We start from the raw sequence: 15,153 nt of genomic DNA, 5'->3' as shown, positions 1-15,153 counted from the left end.
AACATAGAAGTAGGGTTCCATAAAATGATAAAAATGACAATTTAGATATAATTAATAAAACTAACTAAAAGAAAAAATATATAAAAAGATAAAGATGCAAGAAAATAGAAAAATAATTCCATAAAATAAATGTGTAAATATGTTTCATAAGAAAATAGCAAAAAAAAAAGAGATTGTTGGGATTAAATTAGATAAATGAATAAATGATAAAATAAATATTAGAAAATGAAACAAATAATAGTAAAAAAAATGTATTTGGTAAGATAGATTCTATTTTGTGATGGTTTTTTCTTATCGTATGCCTTCTTTATTAGTTTGTTTACATAATTGTTTATTATGCTTGTTCCATATCCTATGTGGACCCACCTATTAGGTGCCTAACCCATTCTCTTTCCTATCCGAATTTACTCGGATTAGTGTAATTAGTACTTGGGCTTTGGAGTGGCTATTAAATTGAACACGCTTTCTGATGTTTATCTCGAAGGTCTCATCACCTTTAATTCCGTATTTGATGGATGATGACTCCATTTTTTAGTCCACAATAGCATGTGATGTTATAAATCATATTGATGTGGAGTTTGATTCTACTGGAGGCTTAGAAGATGTCAAGAAGTCACTCTTTGAACTGGTGATTCTTCTACTACGGAGACCTGATTTATTTTTTGGGAAGCTTCTCAGGCCTCATAAAGAGGTATTACCATATTGGCCACCTGGAAAAGGAAAGACAGTGCTTGCTAAGGCCACAGCAAAGGAATTTGGAGCTGTATTTATTAATGTCCAAATATCAACCGTCGCCTACTACGTCCACCGGTGGTGAATGTTGAGCTTCAACTTATTCTACGGTTTCTACCTTGAATCACTAAATCTCCGATGCTTATGTTTTCAGACAAGCTTCTAGTTTTGGACCTGAGTTCAGAGCCTATTGCAATTTTCGATTTGGTGGGCCAGTCCATGGTTGGTCTCCCTTTTCCGTATAAATGAAACTTGAAGGTGTTGTTTCGAAGTAGCAAATCAGCAACTGAAGAATCAGAGCTCGATTTACAGGTTGAAGACATAGATTGGCTTATCAGGATTAGATCCTAAGAAGGGGATAAGGGTAATATTAGATTTTAAAAAAATTTAAATTCACATGGTGTCAGATGTATACAGATTTTGACAAAATACTAATAATGGATGCTAACGATAGGGGTAGAGCTAGTCAATTGTCAAAAACAATAGAGATAGTGCAAGACAATATATAAACAATAATGGTATAATTTGTAATTAGCTAAGCAGTAGGGGCAATTTAAGAAATTTGCCCATATATAACTTATCTTGATCTTGATGCACAACAAGATCCATTGATACATTAGAAAGCTTAGGTTGGGCAAAACGAAATAACTTCTATGAGATTTGGACCTATCACATTTAAAGCAACATCATCATCCGAGTTTTGTCTCAACTATATAGGATCAGTTACATGAATCTTGCTTGAGATAGAAAATCTTGCTTCACCATTTCATTCTATTTAAGGTCATGTCCATTGTTAAATTTTGAACGCATGAGTTATTTCTTATTATTTTTACCTAAATCCTTTTTGGTTTATCCCTATCCCTTCTACTCCCTACCATTTCTAACAATTCAGTCACTTATTCTTATTATTAGTGATGTTGATGGTTTCCTATGCACATAATCAAACCGTCTAAATATATCCTCTCACTTAATTGGAATTATTCCCGGGTTCCATTGAATGACTTATTAATCTTATATTTTCTAATTTTCTCATTCATCTAAACCATTTTCATTATAAATTTAAATGACTTTAAATAGAGCAGAATAAGGCATGAAGGGTGAAGATAATATAAAGTCAAGGATTGATCCATATTTCATCCTCAAATTTTGAATCGACTTAATTGGATGGGGACAAACAAATGGATGCCATTTACAGCCCTAAGCTAGGATCCGTCCAAGCTAGATTCCATAAATATATTCCAAAAGCCGAAAAACTAATGGCTCTTGTTGCTTTCTAAAAGGGTTAAGTCCAGGATGGGATGGGTCTGGGTCATGGGTCATGGGTCGGGGTCATCCTGGTGCCTTATTGGATACTTAAACCGGTAGAGCCCGTTCTCCTTTCCGGCATCATAGATTTTCTGCTATCTAATCCCTCATTGTATATGGTCAATTCAATTTAACCAATCAGAATGCGAGTCATAGAATTTAGGAAGCAGAAAGAGAATGATACAATGAGGGTGTCCTTCTTCGTAACTTTTTAATCAAAGATGTATAATCGGAATCATCCAACTTGGTCCATTTGATTATTATTAGTTAGCGTGGGATCATCTATCAGAAAGCAGGTCCCGATCCTCTTGGCCAAGACACGTGGCGGAATAAGAGTTCACCTGAATCTCAAGGCGCCCTCATTGTAGCTTTCTGCCTTGTATCTCTCAGAGGCTTTGGTTTCGGGAGCCTGTTTTTTTTAAGCAGTTTCGGTTTTTCTATTCTCTCATTTCTTTCTCCCCCCGCGCTAGCAGCCATGTAATCGACTGTCTTCCTTTACCGCCTGGAAGTAATTCTTGGCCGGTTTTTCTTCTTCTTCCTTTTATTATTGTATGGTTGTTTTTGTTGAAATTTTCCTCTGTTTGTTTCTGGTTATTTTTTCTTCATCATCATCTTCTTCTTCTTCTTTTTAGGGATTTTTATCTTTTTTTTTTTTAATTCTCCAACTCTCTCGCACTGTCAATTTCGGTTTCCATCTCTCTAAGATCACAAGATGGCCTCCACAGTTCAGAAGAAAACACTCCATTCCATTCTCGCCGGGAAGCTCAACAAACTTAGTATTCCATCTTCGACATCGACGCCTGGCGAGGACTTCGATTTCTCAGATGTCTTCGGCCCTCAAACCTCACAGTCTGCTTCATCACCTTTTCTTCGAGACCCGGAAATAATATACAGCCGATCCCACTCGTTTGTGGGCCCTTCGCCTCGATTTGCCAACTCGGCTTCCCTCCCGTTTAAGGTCGTTGATGGAGAGAGTTGTTCACAGGGTTCTGAAGGAGAAGAAGAGAATGAAGAAGAACATGTTGATGCCGAGAAGTTGAAGGAGAAAGTAGAGGAGGAGGCGTCTCTGACTAATAAGATGGGTCCCGGCGATTTTCAGATTTTGGGAGTTATTGGGCAGGGAGCTTTCGGTAAAGTTTTTCAGGTCAGGAAGAAGGACAATGGTGGTGGTGGCGATGGAATTTTTGCAATGAAGGTGATGAAGAAGGATACAATTATAAAGAAGAATCATGTGGATTATATGAAGGGCGAGAGGGATATACTCACCAAGGTGGTGCATCCGTTCATTGTGCAGCTCCGATACTCTTTCCAGGTAGGAAGATTGAATTGAGGTAATTTCAATTTGTCCGTTTTTATTAAGATTTGTCTTGGGAAAGAATATTTCAGCACTTTTTTTTTTTCCAGTTAGAAGCAAATATGAAAGCTGGTTATGGTGTAAGACATATCGTGGGACACTAAAATTGACAAATAAATATCCCGAATAAATATTACAAAATCGATAAACAGCCATGAAAATAAAAGAGAGTAGAGTTCCAAGCGTAGAGCCTATTCGTCCACACGTTATGTTTGTTTCATTTCATGCACTTCATCTAACATTGGAAAAAAATGAAAAAATTTTCAATAATTCTGAATTATGGGATCTTTCTTTGCACGATGATTTTTATTTGTAACAAGTTAGAGGATAATCTTTTTTATGAGTAGTTAGAGGATAATCTTTAAGCAGTAGGAACATACTGTAACTCCCATTTTGAGCAAGCTCCTAATACACTCCAATTGGAATACGGTTTTCAGTAAATTGGGTCCCAGTTGTCAACTTTAGAAGATGATTTGTTTCAGTGTACAGGCAAATCAGCGTACCTCTAGGCCATCCTAGTGTCTGATGCATAACCACATATTCTATTACAGCAGTATGCTATTGGGTAGGTTTAGGATCGGGGTTTCCAGATTCTGATAGAAGGTTGCCAAGTACTACATAAGGAAAAATAGATTTGATGCATGAATTAGGGAAAGCAGTCCAAGGGATATGCTGAAGCTTACATGGTTGATTCTACTCAGCTCTTTCAATCCATATTCCTATCATCCAGGGCCAAACTACCTGAATCCTGGTATGCGGTTCCACTTTATCCATGTCCATATCCGTTTATTGTTTGGTGGAGGGCTAAAACTTGACTGCTTATTAAAAATCATAAATCAACTCTTCCTATTGATGGATATATCAGTTGATAAGAATAATGGTGACATCTGAGAACAAGTAATGGTGTAGCTGATCGGTTAGATCATATTTGAAACATGACCATAAAGCTAACATAATGTCAAGGAGATTTCAGAACAAGACATTTTTTCATTACTGACAAGCCTTTATGTGCTTCCTAATTGCTGTCCACTTAATGAGAAATAAATAAACAAACAAAGAACTTTGTCTTTCAGGTGACTTTTCCAGACATGTTATATTTGTTATTTTATCATTTTCCTGTTTCAGTTGCCATTTGCCGCACAAGGATACAGGTTCAAGATATGTCATATCTGTATATCTGTGTTTTATTTACCATTTTAGCCTATTAAAGAATGCTATAATTGGCAATGGGTGAGAGAAGCACACAGAAAATAAGTAACCCTGCATCATACATCATGCATCATTCTTGGAAGTGAATCCCTTTTCTGCGAGGAAGGGGAGGAAATACGGGTGGTGAAGAACCTTCTGGTTTGAAGAAGGGATATTCCATTCAGTGGTTTCAGGCCAAAACTGTGTATCTTATACTGTTATACATTTATTTTGGTGTAAGTACAACCATTCAGGGTGAGGCATGCTTAAATACAGTGTCCATGAGAAGACTCATTTGAAGCATTTCTTGTGTTTCTTGTGAGGAAAAAGGGTTATTGCCAAAGTTATTAGGGTGCTAAGTCAAGGCTGGGTGACATCTTGTTTCTCTGGTCTTTGCATTTCTCTCTTTCATTAGCAGAGTAAGAGAGAATATGAAACTGTGTTAATTCCAGAGAAAGGAAAAGAAAACTGAAAGGCCAGACTTTTATTCTAGTCACATAAAGAGAAGATGTTCGGAAAGGATTTAAAAAAGAACAAAAGAAGAGCCAAACCATTTTATGGCTAATTTCAAAATTGGTCTTTTTTTCGGTATTATTTCTAAATTGGTCTTTTATGGTACCTGTTTTCACCCTTTTACCTTATTTATGTAATATGACTGGTTTGGCTGTGTTATACATAAAATTAATACACATCCGATATGGAAACACCAAGGTAAGGGCCATAAGGCACAAGGTTATCCCAAAATGCTTACTTACCTAGGTTTTTGCCTTGACAACTATGGGTTAACAACAGTAAACTCCATTACATTTACAAGATGTTTTTCTAACACAGATACTATGCTAAAGAGAAACTGGAGCATGAAAAAAGCCAAATTTACACCCCACTGGAATCTATGATACCTGGATGCTTGTACAAGGGTGCTGAATCATGTCAGCTACTTCAATTTTCAGTTTGCATATGTACCTGACAACTTGTTCAGCTGCATCTTTTGCCATATCTGGGTTACGAATAGACTGTAATATAATGCAAGCCATTAAGTTGAATTTCAACTTCTCCAACTTATCAAATATTTTGATTCTAGATGAGCAGATGATGTGGAAATGAAGGCCAAACTTTATCTTATAGTTCATATAAATTGGTTACCAAGGAGATTGATGTAGGAGCATTGAACACTACAATAGGATGAAACATATTAAAAAAAGGGATTATTAAATAGTGGTTAATGAGCATTATAAGCTTATTTGTAAGGGTTCTTAGGAGTTCTAGTCATATTAAATGTTAATTAACATGGGGGTTAAGGTAGCATTGAACCTAGACTTTCTTAGCTTAGAAGTCGTGCATTTAATTGTTAGATAGTTAAAGGGTGTAATTAAGCATTGATTAAGGGTTTGCTTAGCAAGGAAGACAGGGGGATCTCTCCATCTATAAATACCCACAAGTTGTAGCCTTAAGTAAGTTAGTTTTGTATACAAGAATTTGAGTTGAAATCTTTCTTTGAGTAGCTTTTGAGAAAGGTTCAAAGTATTGATACGATACGTCCCATATCGTGCATATTGTATCAGATCTTTGGTCCCCGATACACATGTTTATAGGTGTTTTCGAGAACCCATTTTTTAAAATAATACATATAAAATATGTTTAAAACTGAAACTTGAAAAAAAAAATAAAAGCAGTATCATTCAAAGTACCGATACATCTCTGCCGATATGATACACAAAGGCATATCAATACTTTGAACCTTGCTTTTGAGCTATCTTATCCCCTTCTCCTCCTCTCTAGCTTTTGGAGTTGGTGAAGCCTAGAGCTTAGTTGAGTAAATGTGGGTGTTTTCTGATGTCCTTTATTAATCCTCTATGTATACTAAAGAGCATTCAAGTTCTTTCACCCCTAGTCCTTGGTGGAAGACTTGGGCTGCATTGGATGGTATTAGAGCAACGTCATTCATTGGGTTGTGGAAAGATTGGTCTGATGGCTCCAAGGCGTGCCTGTGCCAATAATGCTAATGCCCCAATGTGGGAACATAATCGTTGAGATATCAAAATGGAAGAATTAAGAAGACAAGTACAACATTTGACAGCATTTACAATGCCTTGAAACTCAAAGTCGTGCAGATGATGGTCTCACCTCTAAGGATGATGTCAACCCTAACCCTCTTCATCAATGTGCTCTGCTTGAAGAGCTAGATGATAAGGTCTATGAGGAGCATATGCCTCAATTTTACAATCACTATCTAGAGGTTGAAAGAAAGGTGTCAATCTTGATGTTTGAAGAGAACTTCAAACAAACTCCTATAGGCAGCTATTATTGGTTCAACTTTGTTCATGGAGCAAAGTCTTGGAAGATTTCGATGACAATCTTATGTGGCCATTCTTATCAACAAAATTTATTGAGAAAGTGTATGTTGATTAGGATAATTCTCCAATCTTTGATGAAGAACCCATTGCTTATGAAGAATCTTCTATCTTCCTAAGCGAATTTCAAAGCAATAGAGACAACACTTATCATGTTGGAGGTTTTGATTGCATCTTTTTTATACAAGTTTTTAAGGATCTGTTTTAGGGTTTCAAACCAGTTCTGTTTTGAGAGAAAGAGAGAGAGAGAGAGAGAGAGAGAGAGAAGAAGTGGAAGAAGAAGAAGGAAAGGAAGCTGTCGAACTAGTGAGGTTCAACCCTACTAGTCAACTATAATCTATATTATAATGTAATTAGTGTACAATCTCCAAATTGCCCCTACTTAAGTATGGAACAAGTGAACTACAAAAGTCAAAATAGAATTGTCACATCATCATATAACTTAAACCATAATGAAATGACTAATCTACCTGACCAGCTCTAACACTCCCCCTCAAGCTGGAGAATACGTGTCATATAATCCCAGCTTGTTACATATATAGTTCACTCTCCTTGAGCTCAAACCTTTTGTAAATAAATCTGCCCATTGATCACCTGAACTCATGTGTTCTGTGATTATCTCTCCAGTAAGAACTTTCTCCCTCACAAAATGGCAATCAACCTCTATGTGTTTTGTTCTCTCATGGTAGATTGGATTAGATGAGATGTGGATTGCAACTTGGTTGTCACAGTACAATCTCATAGGTCTGCCCATTGAGAATCCAATCTCTTGTAGAAGATTTTTCAGCCATACTAGCTCACATGTAGTGTGTACCATGGCTCTGTATTCGGCTTCAACACTACTCCTTGCCACAATAATTTGCTTCTTACTCTTCCATGTCACTAGGTTTCCTTCAAGAAATGTGCAATAACCTGTAGTAGGTCTCCTATCGGACATTGAGCCTGCCCAATTGGCATCTATATACCCAACTATCTCAAGTCTTCCTCCTGGTTTGTACAATAACTTATTGGCCTGGATCTCCCTTAAGGTACCTTACAATTCTAAGGACTGCATTCCAATGAGGTACCCGGGGATTCTGCATAAATTGGCTCACCTCACTAACAACAAAGGAGATGTCTCGTCTTGTGATGGTCAAGTAGTTCAACTTTCCCACTAACTGTCTATTATCTTCTAGGGTCATCAAATATTTCACCTGCATCACTGCTCAACCTAACATTCGATTTGATGGGTGTTTCAACTGGTTTCGCACCTAACAATCCCGTTTCATCCAACAGATCAAGAACATATTTTCTTTGGCACAAATTCCCACCTTGTTTCAACCTGGTAGCTTCTATACTCAAGAAATATTGCAACTTCCCAAGATCCTTTATTTGAAAATGGTCTTGTAGAAAGGCCTTTAGTTTGTCAATCCTTAACCTGCCACTGCCAGTTATGACTATATCATCCACATAGACTACTAATAAAATCTTTTCGGCTTTAGAATCATAGTTGAACACTAAGTGGTCGACTTGACATTGTTTCATTCCAAAGTTTTTCACTACTTCACTGAACTTCCCAACCCAAGCACGAGGAGATTGTTTCAGCCCATAAATTGCCTTTTTCAATCTACACACCTTACCAACCTCCCCCTGAGCAACAAACCCTGGTGGTTGCTCCATATATACCTCTTCCACAAGGTCACCATGGCGGAAGGCATTTTTAATGTGAAGCTGAAACAGAGGCTAATCATGCATAACCGCCAAGAAGACTAAGACATGAACTGAACCAATCTTTGCCACATGAGAGAAGGTTTCCATATAGTCCACTCCGTACAACTGAGAATAATCTTTAGCAACTAGTCGAGCCTTTAACCGCTCCACATTACTATCTGGTAAATATTTAACAGTATACACCCATTTACAACCTACAACATGCTTACTTGGAGAAAGAGTGGTGAGCTCCCACGTGTGAGTATGCTGAAGAGCAGAGAGTTCCTCCTCTATTGCTTGACGCCACCCGGGTGAAGTAAGGGCCTCATAGACATCCTTAGGTATAAATATAAGAGGACAACAGAGAAACAAACTAGCGATGTGAAGTGGAAAGGTGAGAGATAGAAACATAAAAGGAAATGGGATGTAGGGTACACCTAAGTTTACCTTTCCGTAAAACAATGGGAAGATCAAGGTTAGAAGGTTCTGGGACAGGAGCAACGACAGGATCCACAGGTGAGGTAGAAGCCGGAGGAGGTGCCAGTGTCTGTTGATGAGTATACACATGTTGGATCGGTGGCCATTCAGTAGGAATCTACACAGGAGGAGGTGAAGGTTCAGCCATAACAGGAACAACCGGAATGGGGTCACCAACTGGAAGAGGAACCAATGGTGGAGAGGACGGTACTTCAGGCCCTGAAAAGAATGGTACGGACTCAAAAAAGGTGACATCAGGACAGACAAAAGATTTCCGAGTGAACACTACAAGTGTAAGAGTTGTGTCTCAATAGCTAGAAGGCATGGTGAAATTCGAATTCATATTGGAGGTTTACACCATCAATTTCCAACCAAAAGGTCATATGGAGTTGCCAAAACTCAAGGACAAATTATTCTCAACCCGGGGAGTCTGATGTAGGAGCATTGAACACTATAATAGGATGAAGCATACTAGAACAAAAGGGATTATTAAATAGTGGTTAATGAGCACTTATAGGCTTGTTTGTTAGGGTTCTTAGGAGTTTTAGTCATATTAAATGTTAATTAACATGGGGGTTAAGACTTGGGCTGCATTAGAGGTAAACCCCTCCTAGCCATGTGAACATATGAAAACCACTGACCATTAAATGGAGGCTAATGATTGAATCACAATATTTTGGTCAGTTTGCTTTTTTTTTTGGGCATGTTGGGGCGGGGGGAGGGGTTCTTTCACCTTGAATGAATGAGGAAGAAATATGGTGGACCAGCTTCATGCTTTTCAAACCTCTAGTTTGGGGTGAATGGACTTAAGGTTGAAGGATGTACTTCACTCTATAAGAGGCGATTTAAGTAGCATAAAATGGTTAGCAAGAATCTTTCCACTATGAATGCAGATTTTTTTTTTGATAAATGATTGAAATTTTATTCAATAAGTTCAAAAAGATATTACAATACAGCCTGCCCAAAGGAGAGGCACGAGCTGGTGCCTCTCCACAACAACAATAATGTACTACCTCAGACTAGTAACAAAAATTTACAAAGCTGCCCAGAATAAATGTTCCCTTGATACCCCTTGTTTAGCTAACCCATCCGCTATGGTGTTAGCTGTTCTACCTATCCACTGATAATTAACATTCATGTTCCTGAAAACCACTTAGCTTTCCTCATAATATCCCTGTAGCACCAAATCACTGAATCTGGATTTTTTAACCAACCCACAACTTTGGAATCTCCTTCAATAATCAAATTTTGAACTCCTAACTGGTCCGCAATCTGAATGCCTTGTACTGCCGCTAGAAGCTCAGCTCTAATAGAGTCTCCTATACCCACGGAGCCTGAGAATAAAGCTAAAATATTACTATCTTTATCTCTCAGCACCCCACCAATCCCTGATGGACCCGGATTTCCTTGGCTGCTACCATCAAAATTCAGCTCTGTCCAGTCTTCTGAAGGAGGTACCCACACATCTGGTACCCTGTTCTTTTTGTTACTGCTACTAGCCACAGCCATCCAGTTCCTCCACATGTCGTCAAGGGAATATAATTTAAAGGAATCTAATGATCTCAGCCAATGGATTGCCCCGGTCATAATGCAATCCTTTACATTCTGAACATTTCTCTCGTTCTCTTGGAATATCCTCACATTTCTTTCTTCCCAAATTGTCCACAAAGCAGCAGCTCTAATGCTCCTCCACATTATTTTACCAATTTTTGTGGGCCACACAAAGAAGGAAGGGTCAAAGATCTGATCTATGGCTGTGGTCAAATTCCATCTGCAACCAAACAAAGCAAAGATCCAACCCCAAATAGCAACAGAAAATGAACAGGTTAAAAGTAAGTGAGAGCAATCCTCACCATTAGCCCTGCAAAGTACACACCAATTAGGAGACAAACACATAGAAGGCCTTCTCTTCTGCAATAAGTCTGAAGTGTTGATTTTCCTATAGAACATCTCCCAGCAGAACATAATAATTTTAGGAGGTACAAGTTTAGACCAAATCTCCTTAGCTGAGAAACCCACTTGTCCCAAGGGAGAGTAAAGGGACTTAAAGAAGGAAGCACATGTGAAGTAACCTTTTGGGTTTGGAGACCAAAGTCTCACATCAGAACTAGAAGGGTCCAGAAAAACACTTTCAGTAGTGACAAAAGGTCTGAGACACGGGAGAGTTCATGATCCCTCAAACCCCTACGAAACCCAAAGTCCCAACTCAAAGAATATGGAGAATCAGATGTTGGAAGAAAGTGAGAGATTGTTTTACACTATGAATGCAGATTTGACGTAAAAGTTTGTCACTTGGTTATATTTTATCTCCCTTGGTTCCTCTTTTCTGTTGATTACCTGCTTTACTGGCTTATGCTTAACAACTGACTTCCTTTTGAAACTTCTTTTGTCTGTATTATGTCATTTATTCAGTGTTTGATCATTCTTATTTTTATTGAGATTACAGACAAAGTCTAAACTCTATCTGATTTTGGATTTTATAAATGGAGGGCATCTATTCTTTCATCTGTATCGACAAGGGATTTTCAGGTATCTTGCCTTTGAGCCTTTGAACAACTGGTCTTGATTAAATTGTACAAATTTTGATTCTGGCTCTCGGGTATGTCTTGAGTAGTGAGGATCAGGCAAGAATTTATACTGCCGAGATTGTTTCTGCTGTTTCACATCTTCACAAGAATGGGATCGTGCATCGGGATCTAAAACCTGAAAACATTCTCATGGATGCTGACGGGCATGTAAGGGCCATGCCCATACATCTAGTGCTGTTGCTGACATATACATAAAAGTCATAGAATGTGATCTTCCTTCATTTGCTTATTATTCATTTTGACTTAGTTTCATGATTATAACCTGGATCTATATCACACAGGTGATGCTAACTGATTTTGGACTAGCAAAGGAAATTGAAGAATCAAGCAGATCAAATTCTATGTGTGGAACTACTGAATATATGGCTCCAGAGATTTTATCATCAAAGGGCCACAACAAAGATGCAGATTGGTGGAGTATTGGCATATTATTGTATGAAATGTTAACAGGGCAGGTAAATATGCTCATTAATTAATTTGATTCTCTCAAGTACATTGGATTTGCCAAAACTTGTTTTACTAGGCAATATTTATGATCCTTGGAATCCTTAAGGTATACTTGAGCATAGAAAGTTGACCAATTTGAATTACATACAACATACCAGATATATCCTAAAGATCGTGCAACAATAGTAATTGCTGGATGTGGCCAACATGTCTGGTTCAGGTGCATTTATTACTCCTGGGTTAGAATTTTGATCAGATTTAACATGAACCCTATTGGCACAGCACAATTTTTTTTATGGGGTGGGATTGATTTGTGCTCTTAGTTTGTACTTGTTTTAGGGCATTCAACAGCCCAACGCAACCTGAACCATTCTGGTTTGCTGTCTAAATGCAATGCATGTATTCAATCTTCAATACATTTTGTGCTTTCAATGGTTTGATATTCTTATTCTATGGGAGTCCATAAAGGCAAAAGCACCAAATTGCCACATGATTCCAATGCAAGAAATTGAAACCAATGTTTTAAAATGCGGAGGCATGACGCGAGGCGTTCCACTACCCAGAGGTGTGAGGTATAGTTCAGAACGCAAGAGGCGTAAGCCTCCCGAACACAAGGAGGCTTACGCCTCCTTAAGAGGAGGGGGTTAGGAGGAGGATGAAGAGGAAGGGGGGATCTCATTTTTTCTTTATTTTTAATAAAAATCTTTTATATTAAGAAGAATAAAGATGCATAACATTAATCGAAAGGGGGGGTCTTGTCGAAGCCCCCCAGCCAAAGGGGTAGGGGGCAAACCACTTTCTTTCCCCTTATCTTTTCTTTCCTTTCCTTTCCTTTCCTTTCCTTTTCTTTCCTTCTATCTTTTTTTCTTCTCTTTCTTTTCTTTTCCTTTGCTTTGCTTTCCTTTCCTTTTTTTCTTTTTTCTATTTTTTTGTCTTTTTATATCAGATGTGCATGAGGTGCATGAGGCGTACACCTCTAGCATGCCTCATGAAAAAAGCGCAAGAGGCGTACGCCTCAGAAGTGTCAGCGCCTCTGGCATACGCCTCAGGGTGTTTTGGGAGTGCCTTGCCTGGAGGCGTTCCTCCAGGCATACGCCTCTCATGCCTTTTAAAACACTGATCGAAACTGGTCAAAGATCCCATAGATTCATGGCCCATTCATGTGCTGATTGGATCACTCTGCTTGATTATTTACACCGATTGGTAAAAACTTGTAGTAGTTAATATTTTATTGCCTCTTTCTGTACAGCTCCATCCCCCCTTCCCCTTTTTTTTCTACCACTCATGTTTGGTATTCTGAAGTTCTGATTATTACCTGTTTTCATAAATTGTGTTATTTTCATAGATACGCAAAATGCTTTTTCTTCTCAATCTGGGTGGGCTTTCCTCTTTATCTTTCTCATTCTTAAATTGCAGCATTCTTTTCACTGTCATACAAGTAACTTTCGTCTGTGTGTGTTCTTTTAAGCTTAAGTTGGAAGATAGTGCTGAAAGTTTGGGTAGGGTTGAGAAATTTGTGGAGCTTTGTACCATGTGCTGGGTTTTTTTAGGGTTGAGATTTCAGACCCAGGGTCCGGCTTGAATTAGTTCAAATCTAGCCTGAGTTGCATCCCCAGTTCATTCTTTTTGACGGTGATGAAGAATATATGGAAAGCCAAAAATGAGTAGGTTGGAGTTAACATGATTTTGATGTTCTCTGGGATGTATTCCATGGAGTATTATGTGATGGGATTCCAAGTACCTGCAAGCCAACATATTGTGTTGTGCCATCAGATATCAGTAGATTATCCTGGCTCAGTTTGGAAAGAGTGTAAATACAAATATATACAGTGCAAATACAAGGTTTACAAATACTATATACAAGGTTTTGCACTGTACATATTTGTATTTGTAGTTTTTGTACTCTTCCCAAACCGAAGCTCAGTTTGGGAAAGAGTACAACACTACAACTACAAAAGGATCTAGCAAGCACTTGTTCTTAACTTTAAAAGTTGAGTGATTGTTGCTCTAATTAACATTGAAACCGGGTTTATTCTCTCAGCCACCCTTCACGCATGCAAACAGACAAAAGCTTCAACAGAGAATCATCAGAGAAAAAGTGAAGCTCCCGCCATTCTTAAGCAGTGAAGCTCATTCTTTACTTAAAGGGGTAAGCAGATGCTAGTGCTTGGGTGCATGTATTTTTTGAAAAGGGGGCAGGAACATCTAATGTGTGTGTATTTTTCCAGCTACTGCAAAAGGAACCATCGAAGAGGTTAGGCAGCGGCCCAAGTGGAAGTGATGAAATAAAAAACCATAAATGGTTTCGACCCATTAACTGGAAGAAGTTGGAGGCTAGACAATTGGAACCCAAGTTCAAGCCAAATGTGAATGGAAGAGATTGCACCGCCAACTTTGACAAGTGCTGGACGGAAATGCCTGCAGACGACTCCCCTGCTCCTACACCAACAACAACTGGTGAACACTTCAGGGGTTATACTTACGTCGCACCTGCTCCTTGGCTCCAAGGAGCAAGCTAGGTGAACACTTCACCAAATGAAGAAATAAAAGTACTGACACAAAAGATACACACTTTTAGGCAGAGCTGTGAGCTAGTATTTATTTTGGAAAAAGGTGTCTTGTGTGTAATGTTGTACCATGATTTTCTTCTTTAACAGACATGGATTTCAAGATTGTAGATTGTTGACAACTGTTTGATAGAAATTTAAAAGAGTGAGATTTAACAGCATGATCTGCCAACCAAATTCGCCGTAGGGTCATTGTGGATGGTAAGTTACACTGAATATGCGAAGGTGAGCTAATTGATGATGATGATGAGATTCATGGAGTTGGAGGGATTTCATGAAGACCTGGCAAAGGTGGATGCTGGCGTGGAGGGAGTCATACGCTCTTTAGGTGATCTGCTGAAAAGATGGAAAATAATCCAAAAACTTAAGATCATCTGTTGGCAGATTCTTTTGACCAATACAATATACAACTGTCAGGCAGAGGAAGGGATGATGATGATGATGTTTGAGCTGGA

At 38.4% G+C, this 15,153-nt stretch overlaps 1 protein-coding gene across 3 annotated transcripts; it reads left to right on the top strand.

The window, feature by feature from the left end:
• Positions 1-2,398: 2,398 nt before the first annotated feature.
• Positions 2,399-14,859, top strand: LOC104608010 (serine/threonine-protein kinase AtPK2/AtPK19-like). 3 transcript variants are annotated; one of them, XM_010273845.3, is made up of 6 exons: positions 2,399-3,349; positions 11,543-11,625; positions 11,711-11,831; positions 11,966-12,139; positions 14,173-14,280; positions 14,360-14,859. In XM_010273845.3, exons 1-6 carry the CDS (start codon positions 2,750-2,752, stop codon positions 14,648-14,650), a joined length of 1,377 nt encoding a protein of 458 aa, XP_010272147.1. In that variant the 5' UTR covers positions 2,399-2,749; the 3' UTR covers positions 14,651-14,859. The 3 variants fall into 3 exon arrangements, with proteins under 3 accessions (XP_010272147.1, XP_088759295.1, XP_010272148.1); XM_088903169.1 differs by lacking the exons at positions 14,173-14,280; positions 14,360-14,859 and adding an exon at positions 12,290-12,552 and having other exon boundaries at positions 2,405-3,349; XM_010273846.3 differs by lacking the exons at positions 11,543-11,625; positions 11,711-11,831 and having other exon boundaries at positions 2,405-3,349.
• Positions 14,860-15,153: the final 294 nt, after the last annotated feature.

This window comes from Nelumbo nucifera, chromosome 4 (assembly GCF_055504915.1).
Source record: "Nelumbo nucifera cultivar China Antique chromosome 4, China Antique-T2T, whole genome shotgun sequence".
Lineage (NCBI taxonomy): Eukaryota > Viridiplantae > Streptophyta > Magnoliopsida > Proteales > Nelumbonaceae > Nelumbo > Nelumbo nucifera.
This window is presented reverse-complemented; position numbering and strand designations above follow the sequence as displayed.

Bases quoted from the DNA above. Each gene is read 5' to 3' on its own strand.
- LOC104608010 (XM_010273845.3), top strand. From the start codon at position 2,750: ATGGCCTCCACAGTTCAGAAGAAAACACTCCATTCCATTCTCGCCGGG. The intron at 11,626-11,710 runs GTATCTTGCCTT...TGTCTTGAGTAG, and splicing joins TATCGACAAGGGATTTTCAG to TGAGGATCAGGCAAGAATTT. The intron at 14,281-14,359 runs GTAAGCAGATGC...GTATTTTTCCAG, and splicing joins CTCATTCTTTACTTAAAGGG to CTACTGCAAAAGGAACCATC.